Below are 12,406 nucleotides of genomic sequence, written 5' to 3'. Positions count from 1 at the left end.
GGATTGCAGGAACACACCTGTCCTACACCCATATTCATTCATCCTGCATTTCCGCCCCATCACGAACACACCAGAGAACTACTGTGTGACGAGCCCCTTTCCTTTACAGCCAGCTACCCTCCAGCACAACTTGTTCACTAGTCCAGGCTGCTGCTCAGCAAACCGCTCCTGAGCCACGTGCGCTACCGTGGGCATAACTGGGGCAAGAGGGGACTGAACAGGGCAGGGGGCTACTTCTGGGCTCTGTCGCTTTTCAGCATCGTAGGGCGGGCTCACCTCTAGAACTGCAACGACCAAGTGTTCGAGCTCACGGCTGTTTGTCCTGTGACAGTCCCATAGCCACACCACAAGCCAGCTGTCCCCAGCCCGAAGCACCAGGCTTGTGGAGAAACAAAGGCTGCTCTCTGTGCCCACAGTAAGAGTAAAGAACTCAAGAACCAGAGCCCAATAGGAGCCACACCCTTCTCCAGCTCTACCACAGCCAGCCCTCTGCACTCTGATCCCATGGCATGCGCTGGAAGGCGCAGGCTGCTCCAGGGCTCTCCCCGGCTAAGGCACTGCAAAGTGAAGCAGCAGGACACATGGGGCTTGTCCATCTCATTGCGCTGCCGGAAGAGGGGAGGACAAGCCCGGCAGAGGGAGGACACCCAAACTGAAGAAAGGACAGCCCTGGTGGGCTGGTAAGAGGACCAATGAGAGCGCGCTTGGCAGCTAAGAACTAAACCCTTCCCGGACATACGAGGGCCTGGCTGGATTTGGTTTCAGGCCAAGGGGAAGATGGGTCCCTCTGCGAGTGCGACTAGCCCTGCAGCCTGACAAGCGTGGGGCAGCAAGGAAGATGCTGAAGAAGCAGCTCCTCCATTTCCTGCCCCTGTGCCTGAGATGCTGCATTCCCAGCCCCTTGGCACACAGACGCACTGAGCACCCAGCGGGATGCATCGAACCCAGCGAGCTAGCAGGCTGACCGCTCCGAAAGGCTGGCCCATGGGAGCTCAGAGGACGGACAGGGACACTGCTCCGAACACAGGTCCCAGCTGGGACGAGAGCTGCAGCCTCACCCCCATGTTGGGAAGGAACATTCAGCACCTGCCGTTCCCCGGGGGCCACTTTTACTCAACGTTCACTGGGGTTGGGTTAGAAGCCGCTTGCGAGCAGGCAAGTTTATTTTCCAAACATTCACTACGTCCCCACACAGCTAGATTTTCCCAGCCAAGCCCAGGGAAGGGGGTGAAAAGGCCCAGGGAAGTGAGTGAGACGCAGAAGCTGGAGGTGATAGAGCTGGCTACGCCGCGGGCGTGTCTCACAAACGAAGGGCTGTGGCCTGATGGGAATTTTATGGGATTTTTTTTTGTTTTTTTATTATTTTTGTGGTTTTTATACAGGCTAGCGTTGTACCCTTTGCTAAAGCTGCTGATTCTGCCACATAAACTAGAACAGAAATTTCTCAGAAATTAAGTCAGTTCCCCTCCTGGTTAATTCACTGTCTGCCTCCCAAACGACACCGGTTTGTAATTTATTGTGTTTGCAACAGACACCCCTGTACAAAGTCTGACGTGCAGCTACACTGTTCTGACTGAGGAATGAAGAAGCCGAGAGTCCATTGAATGTTGGAATTTCCCTGCACAACATGGCCTGGTCTGGAGTTTGGTCCGCAGAGGGCAGCAAGTTAACCATAGAGATCGTCGTCATTGTCTTCGCTGTACACGTTCCCTCCACTGCCACTGCCTGGGCCTTGGCTCGGGCCAGCGCCACCCTGGTTACCTGACGGGAATCTGCACAGAGCAGAGAAACACCAGTCAAGCTCTGCCCAACGGCTGCCGCCTTCCCCGCCACGCCAGTCCCCGGCTCAGAGACAAACGGAGGAGATTGGGCTCCCCGCTTACATTGCTGAGAAGTGTTTGGTTCTGTTTTTAAACGCAGGCAGAAACAGAGACCTACAGCTCTGGCTTTCCAAGCAAGTCCCACAGCGCTTTACAACGTGCCGGCCCCTGCGGTGGGCCCAGGTGCTGGGTAACAACGTGTGGCTTAGACAGGAATTGAGTGACTGACACTGCTGGGCGAACGGAGAGTTCCCCAAACACTAGGACACAGCTGAAGCTGCTCATCCTTAGGGACCCGCTAACGCCTGCCTCCTGAGTTACCTGAAGCTGCCGAAGCCGCGGCTTTGCTGTAGAGTCTGTGCAAACATCTCGTATTTCCTGATGTCGTTGTCACTGACAGAGCGGCGAGCAAAGCGCATGGCCTCCTCAAAGTGATCCCTGCGGATCTCCGGAACCGGGTCGTCCTCCTCCACCTCCTGCAACGGAGCAGAGACAAAACCACGGCTCACCCTGCACCCAAGCTCCACTGCAAACAGCACTTTGTCTCCAGCCAAGCACCCAAGAGCTCCGCTTTGGTTAATGCTCGATACAGCCAGCGGGAGCGACTGGAAACTGCAGCAGAGAAGTGACCTCACCCCAGGGGAGGGTCCCCAGGGCAGTGGGAGAGCCTAGCCAAGAGCGAAGCACCCACCTGCTGTGAAGGGCACCTCATCTGACCATGTTCAGTGCCCCGCCCCGTGGCTAGGAAACGCCCACCGCCCTGGGGTGCACGGGGAGATCTGCGCCCGCAGCCTGGAGACAGCCATGTCCCGGCTCTCTCTAGCGGCACAGACGCAGCCTCACTCACCATGGCAGAAGGGTTGGTCTGCCTCTCGCGCTCTCGCCGGATCTCGTTCTCAATGGACTCGCGAATGGCCAGTTTGCAGGCACGCTGGCAGATCTCGGTCAGGTCAGCTCCCGAAAAGCCGTTGGTCATCTTCGCCAGGAACTCCAGGTCCACATCCTGTGGGGGAAATCAGGAAGGCCCATTCTTTACATGTTACACTGTCAGCTAATACCAAGGGGTCATGGGCCATCGAGGCAACAGACTGCCCTCCTAGAATTAGCCAGTAGCGGGAAGATCCTACAGCTCAGCTTTGGGCAAAGGCAGGCCCACCCTCCCCCCTGTGCCCAACCAGAACCTGGGCAGGCAGCTCCAGGTGCCTCTGTACTGCTCTCCCCACCAGGAAAGGCAGCTGGACGCAGCATGGCTCCAGGGGTCAGGGCCGGGCATCACCTGAAGCAACGTTAGGCTGCATCCAGCAAAGCCCTGAAGTCACAGCGTCAGAACTGCAAAGCCACAGGGGATCATGGGAGCCCAGCTCAGCGCCAGAGCACTATGGAAACGCTGCCCTTGGGTAAGGAAGGGCACGGGTCATGTGACTGCCTAGGGACCCACCTGCACCCCGAGAGCAGCAGTGACACCCCTGAGGGCACTGAGAGAAGCAGGGCTTGAGGACCCCATTTGAAGTCCCCCCAAGCTGCTCAGAGCAATACACCATTTCAGTCTTCACCCTCCAGCCAGCCATACCCCACAGGAAAGGTACGCTCTATATCAGGGAATCCAGCCCTTCGCTCCAGGACAGGGCTGCTCTGTTCGGTTTGCCTCCTTGAGGCAGGCACAGTGGCTCCGTTGCCTACAGCCTGAGCTCAGTGAATGAGCTCCATCAATTAACCTTTGTGGCTCTCGCTCCATTTCCCTCTCCCGTTTTGTGTTCACAAGAGAGAATCTGGTTCTCTTGAACCAGCCTCAGCTCGTCCCCTTCCCAGAATGCACTGGGTCAGGCTTTAGAGGTGTTGGGGGAGGGTGGCAGCCATTAAGGGTGGCTGTATTTTAAGGAGCTGCCACTTACACCCAAGGAGTCACTGGCATTCGGACTCCAAACTCCACCCTCCCTCCCCATCCCCCAACGGCAGGGATTGAAGCTCATGTGCTAACAGCAGCAGTCGCCTCTCTGCCATTCCCCTTGCTCCTTTGGGGTCCATTTTCACCAAACCCCAAGAACACCACAGCCTTGGTCAAAGAGCTCGGGCCTTGCCTTGGCAACGGGGGACTTCCTCAGGTTGGCCTTGAGGATGGCAATTCGTGACTTCTCATCAGGCAGGGGGATATAGATGAGCTGATCCAGGCGGCCAGGACGCAGGATGGCCGGGTCAATGATGTCTGGCCTGTTGGTAGCACCGATGATGAAGACGTTCTTCTTGGTGGACATGCCATCCATCTCTGTCAGAATCTGGTTAATGACACGGTCTGCGGCGCCACCACCATCCCCGATGTTCCCACCTCGAGCCTTTGCAATGGAGTCCAGCTCATCAAAGAAGAGCACGCAGGGCGCGGCTTGGCGGGCCTGCACAAGGCAAACACACACAGTTCCTTTGTGCACTAACAGCAAGTGCCAGGATCACACTAGAATTCACCTGAAGCATCTCCTGGCCTTTGACAGACAAATAAAAGCCCCCTCTCATCATACATGGAGAGGTGCTGGGATGCTGCGGGACCTCAGGGCAGCTTAGACCAGCAGCTCTGGGGCTGTCCCAGATTTACATCACAAACGCTTACGCTCAATGGACTGAGGCGTTTCCCCAAGAACTGGGAGCAACGTGAACTAGCAGAATGTTGGAGACTCCCAGGCCTAGAGAAAAGCTGGGAAGTATTCTGGCTGGACTGGCGCTCTTCCTGCATGAGATTTCACTCCCCTTCCAACTCCCCATTCCCACAGCCAGGCAACATGCTCCGAAAGCAGACTCCCAAGACAAGCATGCAGCTCGGGCACAGGCTCACATTTCCACCAAAGAATGAGACATTGATGAAGGTGGGTGGCCTCCCTAAGCTGGGTATATTGCTGGACAAGGCTGAGGACCTTGAAAACAGAGCCTGACAGACTAACCACCCTTTAGCTACTCTCTGCCTTCTAGAAACCTGCTAATGGAACATCCCATGTAACAGAGCTCTATGGGGGTGGGGGGTTATCTTTCAACAACCCTGCTTCCCTTCTATTCTGGTCCTTACCCTGCACCCATCGCCAGATATCTGAGCATCTATCTCCCAACAGGCTCAGGCAGCAGCAGGAGCAAGCCTATTACAGCTATGTGACTCACACTATTGGGAAGGGTCATTAGTTTTCTAACATTAGGAACATGGGGTGTGCTCACGACACGAGGAGGCAACACCTGATCACATGACAAAATCACGATAGCGCTGGGATCGGCAGGCTGCCAGGCTAGCTCAGCACAGGTGATGCTCTGGAGATGGGACCGAACATTAAAACCCTTGTTAGGAAACAAAGCTGCTTACCTTGTCAAAGATCTCACGCACGTTGGCTTCAGACTCGCCAAACCACATGGTGAGAAGCTCTGGCCCCTTGATGGAGATGAAGTTGGCCTGGCATTCGTTGGCAATGGCTTTAGCCAGCAGTGTCTTACCACAGCCAGGTGGCCCATAGAACAGGACCCCTTTGGATGGAGTCATGCCGAATTTGAGGAATTTGTCTGGGTGCTCCACAGGATACTAGAGCAGGGAGAAATCTAGCATCAGCCCTCAGTGAATAATGAGCCCGACCAAAGGATCACACCTTGACCCTGCCAGCTGGGAGGCCCGAAGCTCCAAAACTCAAAGGGTTCTGCCTGCTAGATTCTAACGCCGTTTTCAAGCCGATGTCTAATGCCATTCAGCAACAGTAAGAGCCTCTTTATCCCTAGGCCAGGCACTGCCTGGTTAGCAGCAGGGCAAGCTTCCCGCACATTGTGCCTCATCCCCGCCCTGCAGGGACTGCACTGACAGAGGCCCACTCAGCCAGGGTCTCTCTCCTGAGACAGTGATGTCCACCAGAAACTGGACAGAGCCACCAATTCACCAGGGCTAGGGGATAGCCTCTGGTTAACACTAACTTGGGATGGATTAAAACCAGAAAACAAGAGGGGATAAGAGTCTCCAATTTATATTTCATAAAAGGGCGGAGATGGGTCTTCAGCATCTCCCCTGCAGCCAAAGACAGGGGCACGTCAAGACCGCCCTGATCCTGGCATCTCAGGGCTAACAGAGAAGAGCATTTCCAGCGTCTCTTCGTGGGAAAAACTTCACAATCGTAGAAAGCCCTTGATCAAACATGCCACACTCCCTGACAGCGCAGAACCAGCACCTTCTTTCGGCATTTAGTTTCTCGGATACGAAGGTCTTGGCTACACTGGGACCTCAGCAATTTTCCCACTCTTGGTCTCTGAGCAGCCCAGATGACATAAGATCTCTAGTGCCCATCCACAATAGCATTTCCACCACTAGCACCAAGACAAGATCTGCTGAGACCGCTCAGTGTAGACACAACTCAGAACAAGACAGAACAACGCAATGTTCCTCCTAGCATGTGCACTGCCCTCCTGTCTCCCCGTGCACACCACAGTGTTAAAACTGACAGGAAGCAGCATGAAGTTTACAGTCAAGTGTGAGGAAATGAGAATCCATGTGAAAATGTTTGGGAAGAGGTGGCCTGTGGGATTAAGATTGATCAGAACCCCTTTTTCGGTGAACATCTCCATTTGCAGCCCACGCTGGCATCCCTCAGTAGATTTTTTAATTAAGCAATTTAGCCGACAGGAATCGCTCACACCAGCCCTCACCTGCACAAGCTCCTGGAGTTCTCTCTTGACATCTTCTAGACCACCAATATCTTCCCAGGTAACCTGCGGCACCTCCACCACGGTCTCCCGCAAAGCTGAGGGGTTGCTCTGGCTCAGAGCCCACTAGCACCAGGAGAGAAAGGGTGACACATGAATTACATGCTCTATTCACTTGTTCTAAGACAGTAAAGAAGAGGGAGAGAGACTTGTGCCAGCAGCAAACTGAGCATTTCTGCATTACCCTGAAGTCATCCATGGTCACGGCCAGGGAATTCATCACTTCAGCATCTATGGTTTCATCCTCCAGGTCTATGAGATCCATCTTCTTCCTGATGGCCTGAAGAGCAGCTTCGGAGCAAAGAGCAGCCAAGTCAGCACCAACATGGCCGTGGGTCTCATTGGCCACCTGAAAGCAAAGCATCATCCCGTGACTTACCAAACACGTCACACGGGCAGAATTTGGGCCCCACGTTTCTGCCCAAGAGTGCAGCCAGCAAGATATGCAGTCACCCTGTGGTGAACCTTGATGCTTTGCTGTAAGTTCAGGAGGAGCATACAGCACCCCAGCCGGCAGGCAGGGAGAAGCTACGTTTCATAGGGGATCGGAGCTAGGAGTAATTCAGTAAGGGGGCAAAATGACAGCCCTGGAGATAGGAGTCCTCTATCCACAGGACCGATACTGCAAGCGCACTGCACCACTTCCCGTACGCACTGCCAAACACTCAGATAACTCAGTCTGTGACTCTTGGCTTCTCAGAAGACTGCCAACTCGGGGACTCTGAAGATATGGTAGCACAACACTCCTCCAACTGGCCTAAGAGCAATTTGTGCATATTGGGGAACAAAACCACAACTCTAAAGAGAAAATGATGGATCTAAATTAGCTGTTCCCACTTGAGAGATCTTGGAGTTGTGGATAGTTCTCTGAAAACATCTGCTCTATGTGCAGCAGCAGTCAGAATGTTAGGAACCATTAGGAAAAGGTTAGATAATAAGACAAAAATATCATGATGTCACTATATAAACCAATGGTGTGCGACTACGGGGGGGATATGAGAGAGGTCAGTAAAATCATGACTGGTGTAGAGAAAGTGAATAGGGAAGTGTTATTTACTCCTTCACATAACACAAGCACCAGGGGTCACCCAATGAAATTAACAGGTTTAGCAGGTTTAAAACAAACAAAAGGAAGTATTTCTTCACACAACGCACTGTCAACCTGTGGAACTCGTTGCCAGGGGATGTTGGGAAGGCCACAAGTATAAGTGGGTTCAAAGAAGAATCAGATAAGTTCCTGGAGGATAGGTCCATCAACTATTAGACAAGATGGTCAGGGATGCACCCCATGCTCTGGGTGTCCCTAAGCTCAGGTGCTGGGACTGGACGGCAGGGGATGGATCACTCGGTAATTGCCCTGTTCTGTTCATTCCCTCTGAAGCACCTGGCACTGGCCATAGTTGGAAACAGGATACCGGGCTAGATGGACCATTGGTCTGACCCAGTGTGACCATTCATATATTCTTATGCAGCCACGCCACTTTCGCAAGGCAGTGACTTTTCGTCACAAGCCGGCTGGGTAGAATTAAGGCCAAAGATTCCCTGCTTCTCCAGTTTCCTGCCCTATCAATCCCATGAATAAATTACATCACCGTAACTGCAACAATCCATCCATCACGTAACTCCTTAATGAGAACACCGATGTGCGGCTACAACAGAGGCTTTCCCAGAAAGCATGCTACCAACCTGCTCCAGATCAACATCGTCAGCCAGTTTCATATTCTTTGTGTGGATCTGCAGAATCTCCAGGCGGCCGGTGGCATCAGGGATACCGATATCTACCTCTCTGTCAAAGCGACCTGGGGAGCACAAAACACACACCTAGCTGCCGAATTCTCTGGAAGTGGGTAAGCTCTGATTACAGCATTCCCCTGCCCGTGGTCCCACTGAAAAGCAAAGTGAGGACTGTCCACGTGTTCCAGGAGGTGCCAGTACTTTGAACTACAGTGATGGATGCTTTAAAAAACCCAAGAGAGATAGGAGCGTGAGGGAGAGATTCAGCCAGTCAGGGCAAGTGAGAGCAGTGGTTTGATTAGAAGTCAGGATTGCTAAATGTTGAGGAGCATTGCTTGGTTCAGTCATTTTTCTAGAGTGATTTACGCTTCGGTGAAGGTAAGTCTCCCCCTCACCAGCACTGCTCTGTTTCTGACAGAAGCAGCACCACAGATACGTGGATTCCAAGGCCAGGAGGGCCCATTGCAATCATCTAGTCTGGCCCCCTGTAAGACACAGGCCAGAGACCAGCCCCACAGTAATTCCTAGAACTTTTAGAAAAACTTCCCATCTTTTTTTAAAATGGGCAGCGCTGGAGACTCCACCACAACCCTGGGTAAGTTGTTCCAATGGTTAATTACCGTATATACTTGTTCATAAGCCGAATATTTTTGGTAAAAAAGTGTTGTATCAAAGAGCGGGGGTCGGCTTATAAACGAGTCTACAACAAAATTTGATGATTTTAAACTCTATGGAATCATTGAATTGAATATCTAATACAGGGATCGGCAACCTTTGGCCCGCGGCCCGCCAGGGTAAGCACCCTGGTGGGCCGGTTTGTTTACCTGACGCGTCTGCAGGTTCTGCCAATTGCGGCTCCCACTGGCCGCGGTTTGCTGCTCCAGGCCAATGGGGGCAGCAGGAAGCAGCGGCCAGCACATCCCTCGGCTCCTTGTGGCTGCGAACGGCGAACCGCTGCCAATGGGAGCTGCAGGAAGCGCCACTTCCCGCAGCTCCCATTGGCTGGGAACAGCAAACCGCGGCCACAGGGAGCTGAGGGGCTCCGTGCCTGCAGACGCTCCAAGTAAACAAAACGTCCCGACCCGCCAGCGGCTTACCCTGATGGGCCGGGAACCAAAGTTTTCCAGCCGCTGAAATATAGGGTCGGCTTATGAAAGGATCATACAGTTTTTGCTATTTTTACCTATCCATTTTGGGGGGTCGGCTTATAAACAAACGGGTAATGAACGAGTATATACGGTACTCTCGCCCTTATTTCCAGTCTGAATTTGTCTGACTTCCACTCACTGGATCACATTAAACCTTCCCAGCTAGATTGCAGAGCTCTTTATTAATTATGTGTTCCCCATTAGATACTTATAGATTGTAATCAAATCACCCCGTAACCTTCTCTTTGTTAAACTCAATAGACTGGACTGTGAGTCTATCACTCTAAGGCAGGTTTTCTAAGTCTTTAATCATTCTAGTGGCTCTTCTCTGAACCCTCTACAATTTACCAACATCCTTCTTGAACTGTGGGCACCAGAACAGGACACAGGATTCCAGCAGCAGTCGCACCAGTGCCAGATAGAGATGGTAAAATAACCGCTCTGCTCCTACTCCAGATTCCCCTGTACGCATCCCAGGATCGCATTTGCTCTTTTGGCCAGAGTCACATTGGGAGCTCATGTTCAGCTGATTATCCACCATCACCCCCAAAGCTTTTTCAGAGTCACTGCTTCCCAGGATAGAAGTCACCCATCCCATAAATCTGGCCTACATTCTTTGTTTCCAGATGAATACATTTAGCTGCATTAAAACATATATTGTTTGCTTACACCCAGTTTACCAGCATGGCTCCTTTTTCATTTCTACCCATGCATGCACAGCACAGGTAGGGACTGTTCAAATATTTAGAGGCAGATTTAAATCTCTCTCATGACTTTCTAGAATGCCTATCACTGTAGCATCTAAGCTATGTATGAAGGGTGTTACAGTGCCGAACATGAAAGAGCCCCGATCCCTGACTGCCACTACTGCAATAAAAATTAATAGTCACATGCAAAAATGTAAACATGCCACAACTGCACAGTGTCATCATAACTGTGCACTCAGATGGCTAGTTGTGCACTTAGCTGGCCATTTGCCCATGCAAGTTCCACCAATCTGCAGCTGCAGCCTGGCAGTAACTGCTCGTGCAAATTGGACATTCATTCTTGGCACAAAATTTTGAAAATTCACTGGACATGTCTCAACACTTAAATTTAAGGTAGGACAATTTGGGGCTTACTACAAGTTAAGGGATGAAGCTGTCTGAAGTGACCAGCTAGAAGAGGTGGTCTTTAAAGCACCCTCAAGGTTTCCAGTCGAGTTTTAATAGTAAATGGCCACTTCAGACAGGGGCTTGCCTTAGCGCAGGAGTGACCATCATTATAGCATTTTGCAATTTCTGCTGTTTTTAACCCTGCGGCACAGCGTGTGATACCAACTGGTGGAAGCCAGAAATGAGTTTCCTGTGAGCTCTGAAGAGATGAGTCAGCAAGTTGTTAATCAGACCTACAAAGTTATCGAGCACATGCTAATGTCTAATCAATCATTTCACAGCCCTAACCGAGGAACACTCAAGTGCCACCTGTAACAAAGCACTGGATGCACCAACAAAAAGGCAGCAAAGCTCAGTTACCGAATCGCCTGAGTGCAGGGTCAATGCTGTTAGGTCTGTTGGTAGCTGCCATAACAATCACATGTGCTCTCTGCTTCAGGCCATCCATAAGAGTCAGCAGCTGAGACACTATGCGACGTTCCACCTCTCCATGCGTCTACAGAGAGAGAAAACAGCAGATCAGCAAGAGACCCCACAGAAGTAGGTCGGCAACGTTAGTGAAATCCTCAAGCTCTAAGGAAACCTACTGTTCTGTGCCAGCCCCAGTCTTTGGATTCTTCCCAATTCAGACTGAAACCGAAGCACTAGGCTAGCGTGATGCAGCTACGCTGCTTCTGCACTACACTCAAGTCCTGGTGCTAAAACTGCCCATGGGAATGCAGGAGCGGGACTCCTTGTTTACCTTCTCTCTCTTTGGAGCAATGGCATCCAGTTCATCGATGAAGATGATGGCAGGCGCATTTTTTTCAGCTTCCTCAAAAGCTTTCCTGAGATTGCTCTCAGACTCACCAGCCAGCTTGCTCATGATCTCAGGACCTGGAAAACAGCAGCAAGGTGACAGGGTTTGGGGAAGCAACAAGTAACCAACAGGACCTGTGACTGAGGTGCTCATTACTCAGAGCAAAAACGTTACATTTCTACCTGCAAAGGAATGTGTACTTTTAAACAGACCCGGGAACTGTCAGGCTGGGATTACTCGCCGCATCCAGCCTAGAGACAGGGCCGGCTCAGACTTTTTTGCCGCCCCAGGCGGCGAAGGGGGAAAAAAAAAAAAAATGCCGCTTCATTCCTCAGTGGCAATTCGGCGGCGGATCCTTCCCTCCGAGAGGGACTGAGGGACCCGCCGCCGAAGACCCAGATGTGCTGCCTCTTCCCACTGGCCGCCCCAAGCACCTGCTTCGTTCGCTGGTGCCTGGAGCCGGCCCTGCCTGGAGTCTCCAAACCAGCTAACTACAGTCATAGTTGGAATAACTGAGCCATCTTTTATCTTCACTTCTACTCAACCTAGTTCTCTCTTGAGGATTCCTCATATCACGGCAAATTGCTGGGGTCAGTTCTGACTTGAAAGAGACGCAACCAAATTACATGGTAAAGAATGTAGGGAAAGAGTCAAATACTACAGTTGCCTTTTGTTTATGTGGTTTGCAGTGCACAGATAATACAAGCCAGCTTTCCAGACTAGCTCCTCTGCGACAGTCTGAAGAGACGTCAGCAGGGACAGACGTTGTGTAAGCATGTGAATTCCAGAAGGAAGAAAAGTACTCCCCTGAGGAGGGCAAGGAGGGGCTAAGAGATCTCCTACAACCGGCAAACAATGACAAGTGTTACTGACTCACTCTAGTAAGTTTCTTTTCTATTGCACCCACCTCTGTGGCAATGGAACTCCAGGACTGAATGTTCTTTACAGTATCTGAGGGGAACGGACAGCCATGATAGAGCTAGTACTCACGTAGGCTTCCCCATGCAGCTCTGTGGCTGCACCCAGATCCTGCCCTACGGC

General features: G+C 51.9%; 1 protein-coding gene across 1 annotated transcript in view; it reads right to left on the bottom strand.

Moving 5' to 3' along the window:
• Positions 1-1,325: 1,325 nt before the first annotated feature.
• The window catches only part of VCP (valosin containing protein), a 32,348-nt gene continuing 21,267 nt past the window's right edge, over positions 1,326-12,406 (bottom strand). Inside the window, exons 8-17 of the mRNA XM_026661295.1 lie at positions 11,309-11,442; positions 10,927-11,062; positions 8,217-8,329; positions 6,715-6,879; positions 6,474-6,596; positions 5,155-5,367; positions 3,899-4,207; positions 2,668-2,823; positions 2,142-2,296; positions 1,326-1,772 (exon numbers count right to left, since the gene is read on the bottom strand). Coding sequence (XP_026517080.1) covers positions 1,667-1,772; positions 2,142-2,296; positions 2,668-2,823; positions 3,899-4,207; positions 5,155-5,367; positions 6,474-6,596; positions 6,715-6,879; positions 8,217-8,329; positions 10,927-11,062; positions 11,309-11,442 — 1,610 coding nt within the window. The 3' untranslated portion in view covers positions 1,326-1,666. The remainder of the gene's footprint in view (positions 1,773-2,141; positions 2,297-2,667; positions 2,824-3,898; positions 4,208-5,154; positions 5,368-6,473; positions 6,597-6,714; positions 6,880-8,216; positions 8,330-10,926; positions 11,063-11,308; positions 11,443-12,406) is intronic.

Source organism: Terrapene carolina, unplaced genomic scaffold (genome assembly GCF_002925995.2).
Source record: "Terrapene carolina triunguis isolate 2854851 unplaced genomic scaffold, T_m_triunguis-2.0 Scaffold998, whole genome shotgun sequence".
NCBI classification, from domain to species: Eukaryota; Metazoa; Chordata; order Testudines; family Emydidae; genus Terrapene; species Terrapene triunguis.
Note: the sequence above shows the minus strand (reverse complement) of the source record. Positions and strands in the feature narration are given on the sequence as shown.